This window comes from Hyla sarda, chromosome 7, assembly GCF_029499605.1.
Source record: "Hyla sarda isolate aHylSar1 chromosome 7, aHylSar1.hap1, whole genome shotgun sequence".
NCBI classification, from domain to species: domain Eukaryota; kingdom Metazoa; phylum Chordata; class Amphibia; order Anura; family Hylidae; genus Hyla; species Hyla sarda.
This window is the reverse complement of record NC_079195.1, coordinates 29777624-29801659: the sequence shown is the minus strand read 5'-3', so window position 1 is coordinate 29801659 and position 24036 is coordinate 29777624. Positions and strand designations below refer to the sequence as shown.

Genomic DNA, 24036 nt, shown 5'->3' with positions numbered 1-24036 from the left:
CACCGGGACCTTTACAAATCGCAAGAGCGGAGGTTAATTGTCCCCTAAGTGAATGCCCACCATTCCATTTACTGTCTATGGAACTTCTGAACATAGTCGAGTTCAGAGAGTGAATGTATCGGTGGTTGATGCAGGGCTATGATCGGTGGGGGTCTTAGCAGTCAGACCCCCACCTATCACCCTGTGGATAGGGGATACATTTTGATCTTAAAGGGAACTTGTCACATCGAAAATACATTGCAGTATGGAGACACCATGGGGAGATTGATCAAATCCTGTGTAGAGGAAGAGTGCTGCAGTTGCCCATAGCAACCAATCAAATTTCTTCTTTCATTTTCTGAGGCCTTTCAAAAATGAAAGAAGCGATCTGATTGGTTTCCATGGGCAACTGCACCACTATTTTTCTACACAGGTTTTGATAAAAATTTCCCCCTCCCATGTATATTGTTTTATGGGAAAAGTTCCAGGATAAATTGTCATTTAGTCATGTAAATCTATACTCATTCTGGGCTAAGTGGTCAAGTCGGCGGTGCTAATCAGCTATTGACGTCAATCTTTACCAGTGTTCCCATCAAGGGTGCCTCCAGCTGTTGCTAAACTACAACTCCCAGCATGCCCGGACAGCCAAAGGCTGTCCGGGCATGTTGTGAGATGTAGTTTTGCAACAGCTGAAGGCACCCTGGTTAGGAAACACTGGTCTTTACAAACACTTTATACACATCACTGATTAGCACCGCCCACATGACTATTTAGCCCAGAATAAGCAGAGATTTATCTAAATAAATCCTTTCTAACTATATATCAATCTGCTCAGTTCCTCCTGCTCTATAACATGATAATACAGACTGCACTGTCATTAAAACGAATGTTTTCTATTGCACTCCTTATGATAAATAAAAAATCTTTCTCATGTACTTTAAAAAAAAAATTTGTGATCCTAATGTGTGATCAGTGTTATCGGCGCTTGACTGCTCCTGCCTGGATCTCAGGCACGGAGCAGTCATTCGCCGATCGGACACCAAGAAGGCAGGTAAGGGCCCTCCCGGTGTCCTGCAAGCTGTTCGGGTCACTTTCACTTTCACCTTAGAAGCGGCGGTCAGCTTTGACTGCCGCTTCTAAAGGTTTAATACCACACATCGCCGTGATCGGCGATGTGTGGTATTAGCCGCGGGTCCCAGCCGTTGATGAGCGCCGGGACCGACACGATATGATCCCGCTTCATATCGCGGGAGCCGGCGCAGGACATACATATACGTCCTGCGTCGTTAAGGGGTTAAAGAAAGCTGCCATTAGGTGTTTCCCTACTTGTCCAGAGCACATTTTCCCCCATCTCTTGCACAGACTTTGGACTCCTACTGGCCTGGCAGAAGTCCAAAATCAGGAAATGCTGAAGGGGGTGTGTGCATCCTTTGCCAATTATAGCTCATCTCACACTGAACTGCGCTGTGAGTAGCAGAGTGAGGGAGGAAGTTCTCCCCTGTATGGTTTCAGATGATGTCACGCCTGCTGGGGAACGTCCCTTCCCAGTCTGTGAATCTGACTGAGACTGAGCAGAAAATACAGAGCAAAATCAAGGTAAAAAAAAATTATAAAAATAAAGGCGGGGGGGGGGGGGGTTTATCATGATGGGGGCAGTGAACTGGGAGGATTATAAAATTTAACAAGATCATGACAGGTATTCTTTAAAGGGTTACTCCGCTCCCCAGTATCCGGAACATTGAGTTCCGAACGCTGGATGCGGGCTTCTGTGTTCACGCCCGCCCCCTCGTGACCTCATGCCCCCTCCCATAGACTTGCATTGAGGGGGCGGGGCATGATGTCAACGAGGGGGCGGGCATGAACACAGAAGCCCGCACCCAGCGTTCGGAACTCAATGTTCCGGACGCTGGGGAGCGGAGTAACCCTTTAAGGATAACCTCTTTAACCACCAATAGCATTCTTTGGCTTTCCAGATCTAGAGGAACTACAAGTCACAGCAAATCTGATTTGAGAATAGATACCAGTCCCACCTGCGTGCTGTACTGCAGAGCTGACAATTTAGACAGGGCATCAGCAATACAAACTGCCAGGATATAGCCAGGGTGCCCCCTTAACCATTCCACGCCTTGGCCACGGTATTTAGATACCAGGGCTTAGGGCAGAAAATTGCTGTGGAACTACAACTCTCAGCAATCTTTCCAAACTTGCGCAATCTCCTTTTTCCCCCTTTCATCTAGTATGGAACTACAAGTCCCAGTGCATCTCCTCTGCCTGGTTTTCGCATCTATATTTGTCATCTTTCGTGCGGCGCTCTAATCTGTTGCCAATTAAGGCAATACAATGCGAGAATGAGATCTGTCATCTCCAGCCAGCACCACCGATGGGCAGGAACACGAATGTCATTGCATCACCGACGCTGTGAATGATGATGTCATGAGTGGCGTGTTCAGGAGAGCAGGGGTGGGTGGGATGAGCGTTGGTGTTGGTGGCGAGATGCTGTGTGTGTGTGTGATGATTTTCACCGAGGGCCACCGCCGCCGAAATCACTCCATGTGATGAGACACAGCTAGCCAGATACAGCTTATGAAAAGCTCGCTCTCCTAAATCACTGTGTAATCCTGTGAGGGGAAATTAATTCACTGCACAATCCTCCCCCTACAGGCTTATCCCCCCCCCCCCCCCTCATCACCATCACGACCATCACCAGCATCGCCTCCCCCCTCCCCCCCTCATCTGCTTCACTCCCTCAGTCCTGGACATCTGCATATCATATACTGAGGTTTTGGGGTTAAAGGATTAGGCTGACCCCCAGGTCATGTCAAGTCCATATGTCTCCTGCGCTCCCGTAATCTCCGTCCCCATCTGCTGCCATCTATGATTGCTGACTCTTCTATAAATCTGTCATATACTGCGAGTGATTGAAATCGTTGCTTCTCTTCCTCCCCCACAAAGACAGTGGTGGTGTGTGGTGATGGTGGTGATGGTGTGTGGTGATGGTGGTGACGGTGTGTGGTGATGGTGGTGATGATGTGTGGTAATAGCGGTAATGGTGGTGATGGTGTGTGGTAATAGTGGTGATGGTGTGTGGTGACGGTGTGTGGTAATAGTGTTGATGGTGTGTGGTGACGGTGTGTGGTGATGGTGGTGATGGTGTGTGGTGATGGTGGTGATGGTGTGTGGTAATAGTGGTAATGGTGGTGATGGTGGTGACGGTGTGTGGTGATGGTGTGTCGTGATGGTGGTGATGGTGTGTGGTGATGGTGGTGATGGTGTGTGGTGATGGTGTGTGGTGACGGTGTGTGGTAATAGTGTTGATGGTGTGTGGTGACGGTGTGTGGTGATGGTGGTGATGGTGTGTGGTGATGGTGGTGATGGTGTGTGGTGATGGTGGTTATGGTGTGTGGTAATAGTGGTAATGGTGGTGATGGTGGTGACGGTGTGTGGTGATGGTGGTGATGGTGTGTGGTGATGGTGGTGATGGTGTGTGGTGATGGTGGTTATGGTGTGTGGTAATAGTGGTAATGGTGGTGATGGTGGTGATGGTGTGTGGTGATGGTGGTTATGGTGTGTGGTAATAGTGGTAATGGTGGTGATTGTGTGTGGTGATGGTGGTGACGGTGTGTGGTGATGGTGTGTGGTGATGGTGGTTATGGTGTGTGGTGACAGTGGTGACGGTGAGTGGTAATAGTGGTGATGTGACGGTGGGGGTCTCATTCTTGCCCAGCCCCCCCCCCCCCCCCCCCCCCCCCTGTGTCTCAACATTCTAAGTATCTCAGAACTCTCAATTATTCTCTTGGCTCTACTTTGCATCCTCTATTTCTTGAACCATTGTCCACTTAATCCACTCTACAAATAACAATAGTAACAATGCACCATAGGTATAAACCCCGGCATATCCGCAGGTGCTGCTCACAAGAGCTGACAATCTAAAGCCCTCCCAATGGCTCCTCTCCCTTCCTCCATGTAGCCCCTTCATCTTTTCCTCCGTCGTTGTCTCTCCGCCCTGTTGCTGTCCCTCCTCCCTCTCCTCTCCTCTGTACCCTGTGTTCATATACAGCTGGCTGCTGCTTGCATCCCCCTCGGGGTGTGTATGTGTGCGAGCGTGTGTGTGTGTGTGTGTGTGTGTGTGCGAGCGTGCTATGTAATGACACACTCCATGAGACACACAGAGAGATACTTCTGTCTCCATGGCAGCACTAACTAGAAGGTAAGTCTCAGCCTCAGCTCGGAGCATCTCTCCTTTAACCGTTGCCCCCTATGCTTCACCCCTTCATCTTCACCCCCTTTCTTTATCGACTAACCCCCCCCCCATCTTAGACCCTCTTCCCCGACATTATAATATATTCATGTTTCCTTAGAAATATCATCCCCCTAGGACACAGGTTACCCCTAATAATCCCCACGCCGTGATGCCCGTCCGTCCATCTGTCGGTCTGGCATATGCCCTTCCATCCCTGCCATCCCTCCTATCATCTCATTCAGTCTCCTCATTATTCCGTATCACTTGTCCCCGACTCCCAACATCTGCTCGCTTCCTCCACTCTCCTTTCATCCCTCGCCGTTTCATCTCTTTATTCCACGCCGTGTCCCTGATTCTCCCTAATTTCAGGTTTCTCGCTTACTACATAATTCGACCTACAAATTTGCTATTCCTCCGTCATCCTCCCTCTCTCTTCCTGTAATTCCATATTTCTCCATCACTCCCTCCTTTTTCTATCATTGTTTCTATTTCCCTATCGCACCCCCCCCCCCCCACCTCCCCTTCCCCATTATATTTCCAAATCCCATATAATCCTTACATATAATCCTAATGATTCTAGGTACTTTTTACATTTCTCGCTCATATTTTACTATGACTATTTCCGCCACATACAGATTAATGCGCTATAATCTGACCCTTTTATTTGCCCATATACAGTAATGTGTTGCCACTTCTTTCCACAGTCCTCATTGGAATCCATATTTTATCATCATTTTATTCTCCCTCCATTTATTCCAAATTCCTTGACCCATCCATAGTTTATAGGCATGTTAATGTACCTCAGTGCTCCCCAACCGGCGACTCTCCAGCAGTTGCAAAACTACACCTCCCATCATGCCCTGACAGCCGAAGGCTGTCAGGGCATGATGGGAGTTGTAGTTTTGCAACCGGTTGAGAAACACTGCTGTACTTGTTGCACTTGTGAATCTATTCAGCCATATATAGGATCATTGTCCCTTGAATTTATATAATGTTGTATAATTCAAATAATGACCCCCCCCCCCCCATCACAACTTTGCGACACCTGACATTTAACATGCCACATTCTACTTAGACCCAAGATTGTGCACCCCCTACCCCTACACAACCTCTGTCCCAATGTCATACCCTTACAGTAGGTGACCTCTTCCTTGCCTTACTACAACCCTATAGCCTATGACTGCCATAAGTTTACTATGACTACACCCCATAGGACCATAATCTCCAATAAAAGCCTACAGTATGTACGCGCCATCCTCCTACTATAACCCTAAAGCCAAGGTTTCCCAAACAGGGTGCCTCCAGCTGTTGCATAACTACAACATCCAGTCTCTGCCTCAGCTCGGAGCATCTCTCCTTTAACCGTTGCCCCCCATGCTATGAGTTGCAGTTTTGCAACAGCTGGAGGCACGCTGGTTGGGAAACACTGCCTTACGCATGTAACCTCAGTCGCCAAACTGTACACATGTAACCTCAGTCGCCAAACCCTATAATATAAAACCGCAATAGAAACCCTGGAAAAAATCCTATAGTGTGTAACTGTTATTCTTTTACCATAACCCTTTATATGCATAACCTCTACTTGCCCTATGCAACCCTAGTTGCCCTACAATGCAACCTCTGGTCCCTTTATATAATCCTACAATAAATAACTGCTATTCAGTCTGTCACCCTATTAGGACCATAGAATTTATAGCCACCATTGCATGCAGCCTTTGCCATCCTACTATACCCTATAATATATAATTGCTATATAACCTTTGGCCCCTTGCTGCAACCCTACAGTCTATATCTCCTATTCTTCTATTCTAAATCATAAATCATGTAATCTCTATTCCCCTTACTATATAAAACTGATATAAATAATCTGTCAGCCCTCCGAAACCCTACAATTTGTGACCTATTCTCCTCTTATAGTCCGTGTAAGATCCTTCTTTAACCCTACAGAATATTAACCCTATAGCTTTGCCGGGTCACTGTCATCACAGAATGCTAGAATTCTGTATCTACTTACCATCTAGCAATATATATATATATATATATACACAGTGGGGCAAAAAAGTATTTAGTCAGCCCCCAATTGTGCAAGTTCTCCTACTTAATTTTCATCATAAGTATACCTCAACTATGAGAGACATAATGAGGAAAAAAATCCATAAAATCACATTGTCTGATTTTTAAAGAATTTACTTGCAAATTATGGTGGGAAAATAAGTATTTGGCCACCTACAAACAAGCAAGATTTCTGGCTCTCACAGACCTGTAACTTCTTCTTTAAGAGTCTCCTCTGTCCTCCACTCGTTACCTGTATTAATGGCTCCTGTATTAACTTGTTATTAGTATAAAAGACACCTGTCCACAACCTCAAACAGTCACACTCCAAACTCCACTATGGCCAAGACCAAAGAGCTGTCGAAGGACACCAGAAACAAAATTGTAGACCTGCACCAGGCTGGGAAGACTAAATCTGCAATAGGCAAGCAACTTGATGTGAAGAAATCAACTGTGGGAGCAATTATTAGAAAATGGAAGACATAGAAGACCACTGATAATCTCCCTCGATCTGGGGCTCCACGCAAGATCTCACCCCATGGTGTCAAAATGATCACAAGAACGGTGAGCAAAAATCCCAGAACCACATGGGGGGACCTAGGGAATGACCTGCAGAGAGCTGGGACCAAAGTAACAAAGGCTACCATCAGTAACACACTACGCTGCCAGGGACTCAAATCATGCAGTGCCAGATGTTTCCCCCTGCTTAGTCCAGTACATGTCCGGGCCTGTCTGAAGTTTGCTAGAGAGCATTTGGATGATCCAGAAGAGGATTGGGAGAATGTCATATGGTCAGATGAAACCAAAGTAGAACTTTTTGGTAAAAACTCAACTAGTCATGTTTGGAGGAGAAAGAATGCTGAGTTGCATCCAAAGACCCCCATACCTACTGTGAAGCATGGGGGTGGAAACATCATGCTTTTGGGCAGTTTTTCTGCTAAGAGACCAGGACGACTGATCCGTGTAAAGGAAATAATGAATGGGGCCATGTATCGTGAGATTTTGAGTGAAAACCTCCTTCCATCAGCAAGGGCATTGAAGATTAAACATGGCTGGATCTTTCAGCATGACAATGATCCCAAACACACCGCCCGGCAACGAAGGAGTGGCTTTGTAAGTAGTATTTCAAGGTCCTGGAGTGGCCTAGCCAGTCTCCAGATCTCAACCCCATAGAAAACCTTTGGAGGGAGTTGAAAGTCTGTGTTGTCCAGCGACAGCCCCAAAACATCACTGCTCTAGAGGAGATCTGCATGGAGGAATGGGCCAAAATACCAGCAACAGTGTGTGAAGACTTACAGAAAACATTTGACCTCTGTCATTGCCAACAAAGGGTATATAACAAAGTATTGAGATTAACTTTTGTTATTGACCAAATACTTAATTTTCCACCATAATTTGCAAATAAATTATTTAAAAATGACACAATGTGATTTTATGGATTTTTTTTCTTATGTCTCTCATACTTGAGGTTATAACCTATGATGAAAATTACAGCCTCTCATCTTTTTAAGTGGGAGAACTTGCACAATTGGTGGCTGACTAAATACTTTTTTGCCCAACTGTGTGTCTACATATATATATATATATATATATATAGATAGATAGATAGATAGATAGATAGATAGATAGTTTTTTATATATATATATATCCTCACAGTACATAATACCTGTTCCCCTTTATATTGCTACAGCATAGGGCAATCATTTATAACTGTATACCTCATCATTATACTAATCTGTACATAACTACCATAATCTATTATAACCCTTTAACATATAAACACCATAACTATTCATGCTGCCACATAACCGCTATCACATTATTACAACCTGCTATAACTATATTGAATTATCTAACAGCTTCTATAAACTTCAGCAGGTATTCTTTATCTACAGTATGTAATCTCCATCACCCAACATGAACCTACAGTATATACCCTCTATCACCAAACCATAAACCTACAGTATGTAACCTCAATCACCCAACCATAAACCTACAGTATGTTACCTCTATCACTCAACCATAAACCTACAGTATGTAACCTCTATCACCCAACCATAAACCTACAGTATGTAACCTCTATCACCCAACCATGAACCTACAGTATGTAACCTCTATCACCCAACCACGAACCTACAGTATATACCCTCTATCACCAAACCATAAACCTACAGTATGTAACCTCCATCACCCAACCATTAATCTATAGTATTTAACCTCCATAATTGCACCACAAATCTACAGTATGTAACCTCCATCACCCAACCATGAATCTATAGTATATAACCTCCATCACCCAACCATCATCCTACAGTATGTAACCTCCATCACCCAACCATCAACCTAAAGTATATAACCTCTATCACCCAACCATGAATCTATAGTATGTAACCTCAATTACCCAACCATCAACCTACAGTATGTAACCTTCATCACCCAACCATCAACCTAAAGTATATAACCTCTATCACCCGACCATGAAACTATAGTATGTACCCTCCATCACCCAACCATGAACCTATAGTATATAACCGCCATCACCCAACCATCAACCTACAGTATGTAACCTCCATCACCCAACCATCAACCTAAAGTATATAACCTCTATCACCCGACCATGAAACTATAGTATGTACCCTCCATCACCCAACCATGAATCTATAGTATGTAACCTCAATTACCCAACCATCAACCTCCATCACCCAAACGTCAACCTACAGTATGTAACCTCCATCACCCAGCCATGAACCTACAGTATGTAACCTCAATCACCCAGCCATGAACCTACAGTATGTAACCTCAATCACCCAGCCATGAACCTAAAGTATGTAACCTCAAGGGAAATTAAGCATTACACAGTGTCTATTTAATTTAAAGAGTTCACTGTGTAATGCAAGACAGGACACAATGGAATGCTGAACAAAGGACCCTCTTTATTAACCCAGAAATTCCAATTAGAGTGTATAAAAAAAGGTTCTTGGCACTACAAAAAAAGGTACAATTTCTGTGCATAGGAAGAAATTTGTGATGGGTAGATGGGTGGGCTTACTGGTCATGAATACTCCAAGTTCCCAGCACTCTCAACATGCTGCACATTGTTATTTTAGCCAGAATACAACATTTTTCCACAGAAAAGAGAGAGAGCCATAAGCGTGCTGAGAAAAACCCTTTAGATATTTGGCTCCAGCTCTTGTCCATTACACCTCCCTACATTCTTCTTCGCGCCTGCCTGTGCCATCTTTCTCATGTTGTCCTTTCTGATGCCCTCTGATTGCTTATGTCATTCATCTGATGCCCATGAGCCATAATTACCAATCTACATGACTGAATGTGCCCTGAATTCTAAGTAGAATTTGCTGTTCTCATAAAACATTACATCACTCTCTACTTTCGGACATCTTTTACTAAAAAATATTGATGAATGTATGACTAGCTTTAGGTTGTCACTAACCTTCCCCTCGATTATGGATAATATAATATAGTCTTCAAAATCTGGTTATAAAAGAGCCACTGGAGTATCACAGTGTAATAGTACTAAAAAAGTTATCACTGGACCAATAAAACGCAGTATAAAAATAACCATTAATTACCATATACAGTGGTCCCTCAAGTTACAATATTAATTGGTTCCATTGAGACCATTGTATGTTGAAACCATTGTATGATGAGACCATAATGCAATGGAAGCCATGTAATTGGTTCCGAAGCCCTAAAATGTCATCCAAAAATAGAAAAATGAGGATTAAAGAAAAAATTAAGTAGATAACTACATCTGGTGGTCTGGGCACTGCTTTTGTAGGGAAAGACTGAAAGGGGCCACAATGCTGAATCGGTTTTACATTACCTTTATTTAGAGGCTGGACCTCCACCAGTCATACTGATGCCATATCCTAGAGAGTAGCCCTTCAGGTAGTATAGTATTTCAGGATATCCTAGTATCCATTTTGCACACCTAAGTACATAGTCAGTCTTACCCAGGGCCGGCGTTAAGGTGGGGCAAACTGGGCAATTGCCCAGGGCCCCCATCACCCAGGAGGCGACCTGTGGGCTGCTCAGTGGCGGATCCAGGGGAGGGCAACAGGGCAATTAATTTCGGGACATAAGGATGTCCCGGTTACCTCTCTGTGGCCCGGCGTTGGCCCCGCATTAACTTTAAAAACACAGGGGCCGCCAGGAGGTGGCAGATGCAGGGACATTACTGATGTCCCGTACGTGCGCCCATGGGAACAGAGCGGAGTGGAACAGCGAGGACATGCGCATGGTAAGTTTCCAGGGGCATGTCATCTTTAGTGCTCCAACCCCCGCTCCTCTGGTCCCGAGACCTACTGCTATGGCCTATAGGCCATAGCAGTAGATCGTGACCCCTGACTGGAGGAGCGGTGGACGGAGCACTGAAGTGGGGCAGTACACAGACATACAGCCTCTAGCCACACACTGTATATATAGTTAGTACGGTCGAAAAAAGACATATGTCCATCAAGTTCAACCAGGGAATTAAGGGGTAGGGGTGTGGCGCGATATTGGGGAAGGAATGAGATTTTATATTTCTTCATAAGCATTAATCTTATTTTGTTCCAGGAATGTATCTAATCCTGTTTTAAAGCTGTTAATTGTTCCTGCTGTGACCAGTTCCTGAGGTAGACCGTTCCATAAATTCACAGTCCTCACGGTAAAGAAGGCGTGTCGCCCCTTGAGACTAAACTTTTTTTTCTCCAGACGGAGGGAGTGCCCCCTCGTCCTTTGGGGGGGTTTAACCTGGAACAGTTTTTCTCCATATTTTTTGTATGGGCCATTAATATACTTATATACGTTTATCATATCCCCCCTTAAACGTCTCTTCTCAAGACTAAACAATTGTAACTCCTTTAATCGCTCCTCATAGCTAAGATGTTCCATGCCCCATATTAGTTTAGTCGCGCGTCTCTGCACCCTTTCCAACTCCGCAGTGTCCCTTTTATGGACAGGTGACCAAAACTGAACAGCATATTCCAGGTGAGGCCGTACCAATGCTTTATAAAGGGGGAGTATTATGTCCCTGTCCCTTGAGTCCATGCCTCTTTTGATACATGACAATATCCTGCCGGCTTTGGAAGCAGCAGCCTGACATTGCATGCTATTCTGTAGTCTGTGATCTACAAGTACACCCAGATCCTTCTCTACCAGTGACTCTGCCAGTTTAATCCCCCCTAAGACATACGATGCATGCAGGTTATTAGTACCCAGATGCATAACTTTACATTTATCCACATTGAACCTCATTTGCCAAGTGGATGCCCAGACACTTAGTCTATCCAAGTCATCTTGTAACTTATGCACATCCTCTATAGACTGTACCGTGCTACAAAGCTTGGTGTCATCTGCAAAGATAGAAACAGAGCTGTTAATACCATCCTCTATATCATTGATAAATAAATTAAACAACAGCGGGCCGAGTACTGAACCTTGGGGTACACCACTAATAACCGGGGACCAATCAGAGTACGAATCATTGACCACCACTCTCTGGGTACGATCCATGAGCCAGTGTTCAATCCAGTTACAAACTAAAATTTCCAAACCCAAAGACCTTAACTTACCTGTCAGACGTCTATGAGGGACAGTATCAAATACTTTGGCAAAATCCAGAAACACTATATCCACAGCCATCCCTCTGTCAAGGCTTCTACTCACCTCTTCATAAAAGCAAATTAGATTGGTTTGACAACTTCTATCCTTAGTAAACCCATGCTGGCTATCACTTATAATACTATTATCCCCTATGTATTCCTGTATGTAATCCCTTATAAGTCCTTCAAACAATTTACCCACAATGCACGTTAAACTTACCGGTCTATAGTTTCCTGGGGAAGACCTAGAGCCCTTTTTGAAGATTGGCACCACATTCGCCTTGCGCCAGTCCCTTGGCACAATACCAGACACCAGAGAATCTCTAAATATCATGAACAGGGGTACAGATATTACTGAACTTACCTCTCTAAGAACTCTTGGGTGTAGTCCATCCGGTCCTGGGGATTTGCTTACATTTATATCACTTAACTTACCTTGTACCATCTCTACATTAAGCCAGTTCAGTACATTACATGATGTGTTACCAGCACTGACCTGGCCAATGTCAGCTCCTTCTTCCATAGTGTATACAGAACTAAAGAACCCATTCAGTAGCTCCGCCTTCTCTTGATCGCCTGTGACAACCTCCCCATTATCATTATTAAGATGTCCTACATGCTCTGTCCTTGGTTTTTTTGCATTTATATATCTAAAAAAATATTTAGGATTAGTTTTGCTTTCTTTGGCCACCTGTCTCTCATTTTGATTTTTTGCTGTTTTTATTACATTTTTACAGATTTTATTAAGCTCCTTGTACTGTTTAAATGTTATCGCTGACCCATCAGATTTGTATTTTTTGAAGGCTATTTTTTTGCTGTTTATTGCTCTTTTAACATCATGTGTCAGCCATGTAGGATTTAGTTTCAATCGTTTATATTTGTTCCCCTTTGGTATATATTTAGCTGTATAGTTATTTAGAGTTAATTTAAAGATGTCCCATTTACCTTCTGTATCAGTATTTGAGAACCCCTCCCCCCAGTCTATGTCCTGTAGTGCAGCCCTCAGCCCAGGGAAATTTGCCTTTTTAAAGTTATATGTTTTTGCCTTCCCCGCCTGTCTTTGTTTTCTACATTTTAAGTCAAAAGTAACTATATTGTGGTCGCTATTACCAAGGTTTTCCCGCACAGTTACATTACCAACCAGCTCTGCGTTGTTGGAAATGATCAGATCCCACAAGGCATCACTTCTTGTTGGGTCCTCCACAAACTGGCCCATAAAATTATCCAGCAATAAATTTAGGAATTGTCGCCCCTTTGTAGTTTTAGCCAACCCCGGACCCCAATCTATATCTGGATAGTTAAAATCTCCCATTATTACCAATGTACCTGCCCGGGCGGCCCTCTCTATTTGTTTATGAAGCCGAACTTCTATCTCTTCAGTGATATTAGGGGGTCTGTAGATTACCCCAAATATTATTTTTTCAGTATTTCCCTCCTTTTGTAATTCTACCCACAGTGATTCCACCTCCTCAGAATCATCACACACTATGGCATCGTTCACACTGACTTTCATACCACTTCTTACATACAGACAGACTCCACCACCTTTTCTGTTCATTCTATCCTTGCGAAACAATGTAAACCCCTGCAGATTGACAGCCCAGTCATGCGAGGAGTCCAGCCATGTCTCAGTGACCCCAACTATATCAATATGTTCCTCCAGTATCAAGGCCTCAAGCTCCCCCATGGCTGAAGGCTGTATGTCTGTGGGGCAACTACACTGCCAACCTAATGTGGGGGAACTACAACCTAATGTGGGAGAACTATACTGCCTACCTAATGTGGGGGAACATACTGCCTACCTAATGTGGGGGAACTATACTGCCTACCTAATGTGGGGGAACTACAACCTAATGTGGGGTAACTATACTGCCAACCTGCCAACCTAATGTGGGGGAACTATACTGCCAACCTAATGTGGGGAAACTATGCTGCCAACTGAATTTGGGGGAACTATACAAAAATCTAAAATTCCTATAATTCTTTTATTTTTCTGTATATGGGGATGTATGAGGGTCATTTTTTTGTGCTGTGATTTGTAGTTTTTATCGGTACCATTTTTGTTTTGATGGGACTTTTCAATAGCTTTTTAGATATTTTTATGGTGTTTGAAGTGACCATAAATGTGCAAATCTGGTTACTGCACTACTACGACTTTTGGGGCCCCGCTTTTGATTTTGCTCAGGGCCACGCTAAGCCTAAAACAGGCCCTGGTCTTACCTTATGGTCCTCAATGGCTTTTCACATACTGGGCCTCATTTACTAACATTTTCCCGACATGGTTTGGTCGTTTTTTGCGACCAAATTGTGTCGCAACACCAGACACCATACGACAGATTGCACCAGTGTTCGCCACACTTTGCCGACTAGACCGACTAAAGCCCCTAAAAACCTGAAAAAGGGGTGTGGCTATATCATTTTTACACATCTCGACTTATTTACTAAACTAATCGACAAAAAATTAACTATTTTGAGCTTCAAAAAGTTTACCAGGTAAAAGCTGGTCAGAAAATCAATTTCCAAGTCGGAAAAATGTCCAAAATGGTCGGGATTGACTGTACCACCCTCGAGCAAGGTGGAATAATGCCAATTTAACATTTTTTATATAAATAAATATGTTGTAAACTGGCATTGAGAAACTTCCAGACGAGCGTCTGAACAAAGTTTTCATCGGTCAGCTTTAGTGATGACGTCATGTGCCTGAAAAACATGTGCGCCAAAATCTGCGCCACATTAGTAAATAACTACGGAAAACTAGGAGGGACAAAAAACAACAAACCACATAACACACCGACAATATTAGTAAATGAGGTTCACTGTATTTTAATGCAGGCCAAGTGGAGAGCATCAGCTATAACATTCAAACTTTTGGTGGGAAAGCAATTAATTTTAATTATGATTTATAGTCACTGTATCTGTATAACTCAATATTTGCAATAGAAAATATCCATAAAACACTTTGCTGGCATCTCTAGTCCTGCTGGGGGGAGGAGGAATGATGGATGCTTATTGAGCAATGCCAGATTCATTCAGACAAATGCAAATGCAAACCACAAATGGAAAGGCGTTAAAGGGGTACCCCGGTGGAAAACATTTTTTTTTTTTTAAATCAACTGGTTCCAAAAAGTTGAACAGATTTGTAAATTACTTCTATTTAAAAAAAAAATCTTAATGCTTCCAGTACTTAATAGTTGCTGAATACTACAGAGGAAATTCTTTTCTTTTTGGATTTCTTTTATGTCTGTCCACAGTGCTCTCTGCTGACACCTCTGTCCATTTCAGGAACTGTCCATAGCAGCATAGGTTTGCTATGGGGATTTTCTCCTGCTCTGGACAGTTCCTGACACGGACAGAGGTGTCAGCAGAGAGCACTGTGGACAAGACAAAAAAGAAATTCAAAAAGAAAAGAATTTCCTACGTAGCATACAGTAGCTTATAAGTACTGGAAGGATTAAGATTGTTTTAATAGAAGTAATTTACAAATCTGTTTAACAATCTGGCACCAATTCATAAAAAAAAAAAAAAAGTTTTCCACCAGCGTACCCCTTTAAAGGGATACTCCGCTGCTCAGCGTTTGGAACAAACTGTTCCGAACGCTATAGCCGGCGCCGGGAGCTCTTGACATCACAGCCCAGCCCCCTCAATGCAAGTCTGTGGGAGGGGGTGTGACATCAGGAGGGGGCGGGGCTATGATGTCATGAGCTCCCGGCGCCGGTTCCAGCGTTCGGAACAGTTTGTTCCAAACGCTGAGCAGCGGAGCACCCCTTTTAGGCTTATATTTTCAACTGGGTGAAGCCAAATCCTTGCAGGGATGGTTTGACAGTCCAGAAAACACTCATTATTTTATAGGACTGAGTAGTTATAAAATGAAGATTCCCAGACATGCCAACAAGTGATTTGATCCTTGACTTGGATATGATGCAGACAAGCTTAGTGCAGGCCTGACCGAGACCTAAGGCTCTTTGCATATATACGTATTTTATTTCTGTACATCTTCCTTTTTCATAAACCTTTTTGATGAAAAAAAATAGTCAAGTGGACAAATAAATGCGGGGCTGGTTTATAGGGAGGGGGAAAGGGGCTTGTGGCCTTCACCACCTTATGGATCAAGGGGCCTAAAACATCCACCCACCCTCACCAGCAATTTCTAGTTACAGTGGTCCCTCAAGTTATTATGTAAATCGGTTCCAGGACGACCATTGTATGTTGAAACCATTGTATGTTGAGAACATAACTCTATGGAAACCTGGTAATTGGTTCTGAAGCCACCAAAATGTCATCCAAAAATAGAAAAAAGTGAGGATTAAAGAAAAACAAGTAGAGAGCTAATACAGATAAAGCAAATCCTTACATATAAAAGTAATAAAGATCTGCTGGGAGCTGTAATCACTGTCTATGTAGAGGACAGGAGCTTCTTCAGGGTCCTGTACAGTACACAGTGTCCTAAAAATGTAACATGGAGCCGCCCTTACCTGGTATCCAAAGGAGCAGCTAACCCTGGGACAGGTAAAGAGCAGCATAGAACACGTAATACCTCCATCCCTGCCACCACGCCCCCTCCCATAGACTTGCGTTGAGGGGGCGGGGCGTGACATCACACGGGGGTGGAGTAGTGACGTTACGATACTCGTAACCTGGTCTTCATGCTGCACACTTGGAGCCTGCAGCGTGCAGAAAGCTCACAAAGGTCGGTGCGCAATGACAGATTGCAGGGGTCCCCAGCAGTGGGGGTCCCGCGATCAGACATCTTATCCCCTATCCTTTGGATAGGGGATAAGATTTATAGGGCCAGAGTACCCCCTTAAGTCTACAATAGACTGTGTATTCACGTCAGCCTGTTCTACAATGGTCTTTGGGTCATATTTACCTCAGCTAGTTTTCCTAGACCCTACTGTGCGAATTAGGTCAGGGCTTTGTCTGATCATTAAAATGTATACCTTATCCACAGGAGGAGTGTATGATTGAGGGGTCAGAGATCTTGAGAATGGGGTCTGAATCTTGTTTCCTAATGGAGCATTGGTCAAGTCTGTGCTCTGCATCAAAAAAAGAGTACTCCGCCCCTAGACATCTTATCCCCTATCCAAAGGATATCCCCTATCCTTAGGGGATTAGATGTCTGATCGGGGGGGTCCCGCCGCTGGGGACCCCTGCAATCTCCCTGCTGCACCCGGCGTTCATTTAGAGCATCGGTTGCACCGCCGGAGGCTTGTGACATCATGGCTGCACCCTGCTTGTGATGACACGGCCATGCCCCCTCAATGCAAGTCTACGGGAGGGGGCGTGACAGCCGTCAAGCCCCCTCCTATAGATTTGCATTGAGGGGGCATGGCCGTGATGTCAGCACCTGGGCGTGACCGTGACGTCACAAGCCTACGCCCCACATTGCCAGTCATCCGTCACGGAGCGAAGTTCGCTCGGTGCATCGGATGTCTGGGGTGCGTCAGCCGAGATCGCGGGGGTCCCCAGCGACAGGACCCCCGCGATCAGACATCTTATCTCCTATCCTTTGGATAGGGAAAAAATGTCTAGGGGCGGAGTACCCCTTTATTTCATTGTCTATGGATGCCACCAGAGTTAGCCAAGCTCTGTCCTCAGCTATTCCAATGGAAGACTATTGGACCCTCTGTTATCATACGCATATCCCCTACCCTGTGGATAGGGGAGATGTTGAATCGGGCAACCCATTTAAGGGGGAAGCAAAGTCAAAATGATATTCTGTTGTAGAAGTGTGAGAAATCCCATTGGTAAAGTCTATGCTTGTGAACAAAAGAGTTTGGGCACTCTGAAGAGAGAGTCCGGGATACCTTTTTCTATTTTTACAGTCCTCTCTATCAGTGAAATATATGTTTTTTCATTCTAATGCGAAGAAAGTTTAAAAGCCCAGCAGACGTTCACTCCAAAATATTACCACTCTATTCCAGTCCTTCCCAGAACTCAGATTATTGTTCCTTTATTACCTGTTCACATCTTGTTCTCGAAGCCAGTGCTCTTTAGTGTATCATTTCTTAGTCTTAAGGTACACCATGGCTTGTGCCAGAAGGAGAAAGAGAGACTGACGTGCACTGTCATGATATGTTTCTTTGTCTTCCCTCAGGAGACGTTCTTCGGGGATTCCACATCAAGCATCAGAAGTGGTATGAGCTCTCTAACAGAGAGTTACTGCAATTATCACAAGACTGTGTGCAATTCCCAAGACACTGCCAAGGATCAGTGGAGAAAAAGGAGACGCGCAGACAGTGCAAGAGACAGCACACACTCAGCAAGAGATCGCAAAGAAAGGGAGTCAACTACCAGAAAGCAGCATATTTCAAGAAGACTTGTGGTCAAGATTAATCGTTCCCTCTCTGCATGGAGAGTTGATCAACCAGGAGATGGAGACTATAGCGTAGAGCATAGGGACATAAGTTAAAGGTGGATACATTGCTATACATGTGCACTTTAGTTGTGGACATGAGACACCTGAGGTACTGAAGGCACTTGGAGACTGAAGAGGGTGGAGGGTGAATGGTGGGTAAGAGTGTTCGGAGAAAAGAATCTAGGCAAGTGTAGACATCATCAAGGGTGGAAAAAAAGTGAAAACAAGCCAACAGGTCTTAGTAGGTTAGGCTTGTAAGAACTGGTCAAGGAAAGAGTTTGGGAAGTTACAGGGTTGGTGGAGATTAAGAAGAAGACAAGGTTGGCAGTGGGAGTAAGAAAGTAGATAAAGGTGGGATAAGTGGGTGGCTGAGAAGGTTGTGAAGATTGGCCAAGTCTTTGACTAAAGAGTAGGAGATACTGATGATCCTGGAGGAGTAAAGGGGTTCAGGGTGTTAATGGGAGAAATGTAGGAAACCTTGCCACTGGGTGGAAACAGATCTGATAGCTAATAGAGTAACTTATAGATAGATTTTTTGAGGGTACATTTTCTTAAAAAAGTAGTATAAGAATTTAAGGTGGCAAGGAAAAGAACAATTGGTGTAGATTTGGGCTTTTGAGTCATCTATTGTATCAAGAAGGTGAAGGAAAACTAAAATCAACAAGAACATAAAACCAAGAAGGAATCCCAGCACAATTTCAGAACCTTTGCCCAAAAAATGCCACGGGCCCCTGATCAGGATGAGGCCGATGAGCTATATCAAAACAACTCTGTATCATGGCTGGCATGTGGTGCCCTCTCATTACTTGCAAATGCCTGGAGCATCCTGAGTTTAGCCAGTCGGGGTGGGAGCGGGCAGCGCCCTCGCCCTCTGGAACTGCTTCTTTGTTTGCTGGCGGGAACACATTTACTCATGGCTGCTGTGCCCCTATCATTGTTTTCTGTGGTGCAGCTGAGAAGAAGACATTCTCCCGGTTATGAATGGAATGAGGGTTTGTGCAAGGTGTTTGTGTCCACGTATTACACCCTAGCACTGTCCACATGCTTGACCGTGGCCTGCCTCTCTTATCACCGAATGTGGATGGTGCGCTGGCCTGTCAGTTACAGGTTGGGTGGAGCAAGAAGACAGGCATTGCAGGGGGCTCTCGGAATATGGGCAGCTTCTTTTGTGCTGTCCACGCTGCCGTCCATTGGGTGGCACGACAATGCCCGCAGGTTCTACACACGTGGTTGCCATTTCCTGGCTAGTCGGATCGGATTGGGTTTTGGGCTCTGCTTCCAGCTACTATTGCTAGGTGGGGTGGGCACGGGTCTTGGATGTTTAGGAGTGACTATATACCACGCCTGCTGCTGCCCTGCATCTGGGAACAGAGGAGGGACGGGGGAAGGTGGGGCAGAAGGGATGCTGGAAGTACCAGCCATCGTAGTACAGGATGCTCAGGGAAAGAGACGCTCATCATTGGATGGGTCAGAATCACCAAGGACGGCAGCGCAGGTCACCGGACTGGTTGGGGGCATTGTTCTGCTGTATGATGCTCTGACTGGGCTTCCCATATTGGTGAGATGGGGGAAATGGGTTTCGTATTTTTTATACTGATCAGCTTTATTTTCTTTCATGTTATAGGATTGCTTTCCTGAATTTTCTTGTTCTCCACAATAGCCATTTAAGGTTCTTACATTGTTCTACATTTCTATTGTTTCGCTAAAATAATTGATGTATTGTATTGTAATGAACCCAAAGGTAATGAGTAGAAAACTAGGACATAGGTTGGCCAAGTATTGAATTTTTTTTTTTTTTAGGGCAGGGTCACACGGGGCGCATCCGCAGCATTTTTCACACTACGAATGCACCAAAGACAGTCAAAGAGGGACTGCAGAGTGAGTTCCCGGCTGCGGTCGTAGCTCTGTGTGTCCGCTCATAGAGGCGGATTTCCCGCTGTAGAAATCCGCCTCTACGAATGGACACATGGAGCTACGACCACAGACGGGAGTTCGCTCTGCAGTCCCTCTACGCATCTGCAGCGTATTTCATCCCATGTGACCCTGCCCTGAGTAACCCATTTTAACAGCGAAATACTATTTGTAGATATACTCTATGGTGGGTAGAATTAATTGATGCTTGATACCCGAAAAATAGCACACAATATTTTGCAACAAACTTTACTTTTGCATGAAAATTTTTGACTTTTTCTGTGTTTTTGCAGTTTTACAGCATTTCACAGAAATTTTTTTTTTTTTTTTTTTTTCTTTCATTACACCAGTTTTCTGGTGTTACTATCTTGAGTTATTCCCTGATGTCAAGTAATGTAAAAAAATATATATATATCGGGAGGACACTCTAGCGCAGATCGATAAAACATGTGGTCGGCATTGCTGTCAATGGTCCGAGTGGGTCATTGCGCCAAGGGATTTCGACAGCAGCCAATCAAAATAGAATCTGCGACTGTAGTGGTAACATACCCTTAGGGTATGTTCACACAGCGGAATATCCATGCGGAATTATGCCAAAATTTTCCACACGGACATTCCGCTGCAGCAGATTCCCATTGATTTCAATGGGATCCTGCTTCACTGTGCACACTGTGGAATGTCCATGGCAAATGTTTGAAATTCCGCGGCAGATGGGGAAATCCCGATTACGGTGTCTAGAGAAAGTGTAGACATGTCTTTCTGCTGATTTAGCTTCCGATTTTGCTCCATCTACGAGACGGCGCATTTCTAACGGTCCTAGTGCCTGCCGAATTGTGCAAATGCGTGGAATGTCCGCCCATGTTTTCGAATTTATGTGTAAACATACCCTTAGGGTGCTTATGTTACTGTAATACGCTGGTCATTTTCAGTACACAAATCCCGCTGCGAAAAAAATCTGCCCCTGTGTGAACATTTGCCTGTAGGGGTTGTAGAGAATAAGAAAAAAAACATGTCGGCTTTCTTCCACCTTCAACCAGGGCGCCACCGGCTGCTGCAAAACTACAACTCCCAGCGTGCGCGGACAGCCAACAGCTGTCCGGGCATGCTGGGAGTTGTAGTTTTGCAGCAGCCGGTGGCGCCCTGGTTGAAGGTGGAAGAAAGCCAACGGCTGTCTGGGCATGCTGGGAGTTGTAGTTTTGCAGCAGCCGGTGGCGCCCTGGTTGAAGGTGGAAGAAAGCCAACACTGTCCGGGCATGCTAGGAATTGTAGTTTTCAACAGCTGGAGGCGCCCTGGTTGGGAAACACTGGGTCTATGCCCTTCTTATAATACTGGTGTTTTCTATGGCAGAGAAGCCTTTGAGCCCCCTTTATATATGTGCAAACCAGGGCTGGCTCTGCCTATAGGCAAAATAGGCGGCTGCCTGGAGCGCCCTCTTGTTGGAGGTGCCGCTCTGAAATACTGCAATAAAGTTAGCCAGCATCCAAAGCACCCGCTCATCCAAAGCACCTACCCATCAAGCAAAACCCTGCCACTCTACCCCCACCCGTGCTACTGTATACTTATCGGCATTTTTCAGCCTGCTGGAGGAGCGCAGCGCCACCTCCGAGGCAAACATCGGCGATCACCAAGGTCCAACATCCTGACAACCCAGTGCGCCTCCATACATCGGGAGGAGGCAATGGGCAAGGTCAAGGGGCGGCAAAATTAGCTTTCACCTAGGGTGGCAAAAACCCTTGCACCAGGCCTGGTGCAACCACAATAACTACATGCAAGGCAAGGGGGTGCATTCCATAGTGGCAGACCATGACATGGATAGAAGGGGTCCGTCCTAGTGGGTCCCGTTCCTTTTTTCTGTTCAATGTCAGCAAATTAATGTAGAGGGGTATTGACCAATGGGTCATGGGAAGCAAAGGGAAAAAAAAAAAACTACCTGACCCTTTTGTCCTGGGGGGAAAAAAATCGGACGCCATAATAAGAGGCCCATTTTGATATTTTGCTATGGGGCCCCGTCTCTTTATGACTACGCTCCTGTCCGGTGTGATATAACCGCCCCTTCTGTCTCTCTACATTCTCACTCGTATGTTCTCCTGGTACACACCTACACACTTCTCGACCACATTCTGCTTTCATGTTCCTTATCTCTTATCTGCCCACTCACGGCACCTCCAGTCTTTATTCCTCCGGTAATGAGCCACCAATTTGTTCACGTTCCAGAAATCCAATATCCATCTAAATCTGTTCCCTCCTAATTGGCATTTCCTGTTTTAATTAGATATATATTTAATGATATTTTATCACCCTGGGATGTCAGTGACGGTATTTGGGGAGCTACCCATAGTAGGTAATGGGTAGGTCCTTGGCTGGGTTGAGGTGTAGGTAGCGGTCAAGGTCACCATTGTAAGGGGGCATCATTTATAATATGAAGGAAAAAAGAAGTGCTCAGCTCACCACCCACTAGGGAAACGTGGTCGAAGGACTTCGGCTATGTAGAAATAACTGGAGCTCCGACTGAGCAGGCGGCTTCCCGTATGCAGGAACCACAAGGAAAGAGAAGATCCAGCTTACAAAACTTGAAGTTAAAATGTAGCTTTTACTGTTTCATGTTAAAATATAGATGAAAAAAAAAACAGCTGCATTAAAAACAGCACACTTACACTTTTCGATCTACATAAGAGCTCTTTACCATGATTAAGAGCTCTTATATAGCTCGAAACGCGTCGGTGTGCTGTTTTTAATGCACCTGGGGGTTTTGTGTTCATCTATATTTTAACATGAAACAGTAACAGCTACGTTTTAACTAAGTTTTGTAAGCTGGATCTTCTCTTTCCTTGTGGTTCCGGCATCATTTATACTTTAAAAAGGGGATACACTGAAAATGTGTGGCGGGGATGGGGCATATACGTTGGAAGTGGATCCAACACTAAGGCCTCTTTCACACGGCGGAATTTCCGAGCAGAATCCAGCGGAAAAATTCAGCTCGGAAAATCACAGTCCCATTGTTTTTTCCATGAGATTCTGCTGCACCTCGCACGCCGTAGAATTTCCGCAGCAGAAACATCTGCCGTGGGGTTTCCGATTCCGGCATCCGACCAAAAGAATTGACATGCCAATTCTTTCTACGAAATCCGCTTGGAATTGCATTGCCGTCTATGGAGACTGCACATTTCCAAACTGTCCTAGCACTGATGAGAATGCGCCTGCTACAGACAGAGATGTCTGATAAGAAATTTTCCGGCCGGACATGCCGCAAATGCTATGTTCCCATTCCTTATTGTGAACAGAGCCTTAAAGGGGTACTCTGGTGAAATAAAAATGTTTTCAAATCAACTGGTGCCAAGTTAAACATTTGTTTTTTATCTTAATCCTTCCAGCTGCTGTATGCTCCAGAGGAAGTTGTGTAGTTCTTTCCAGTCTGACCACAGTGCTCTCTGCTGCCACCTGTGTCCGTGTCAGGAACTGTGCAGAGCAGGATAGGTTTGCTATAGGGATTTGCTCCTACTCTGGACAGTTCCTGACAGGGACAGAGGTGGCAGCAGAGAGCACTGTGGTCAGACTGGAAAGAACTACACAACTTTGTCTCCAGCAGCATACAGCAGCTGATAAGTACTGGAAGGATTAATATTTTTAAATAGAAGTAATTTACAAATCTGCATTACTTTCTGGCACCAGTTAATTCGAAAACATTTGTGTTCCACCGGAGTACCCCTTTAAGCTGGGCATACAGAAAAGATCAAACATTCTATCCCGGTCCCCCCCCCCACACACACACACACACACGTACACTCAGCTTGGCTGAGCGTGCATGTGTTCTGAATGGTTTCAGAAGAGAAAACCGCTGCCAAACACTTCTTATAGCTAGGGCTATACGGCAACTTTAGGCGCAACATGGGT

General features: G+C 44.7%; 1 protein-coding gene across 1 annotated transcript in view; it reads left to right on the top strand.

The window, feature by feature from the left end:
* Positions 1-4016: 4016 nt before the first annotated feature.
* Positions 4017-24036, top strand: part of GPR162 (G protein-coupled receptor 162) — a 35385-nt gene continuing 15365 nt past the window's right edge. Inside the window, exons 1-2 of the mRNA XM_056529756.1 lie at positions 4017-4186; positions 17973-19791. Of these exons, the coding sequence (XP_056385731.1) occupies positions 18952-19791 (840 nt within the window). The 5' untranslated portion in view covers positions 4017-4186; positions 17973-18951. The remainder of the gene's footprint in view (positions 4187-17972; positions 19792-24036) is intronic.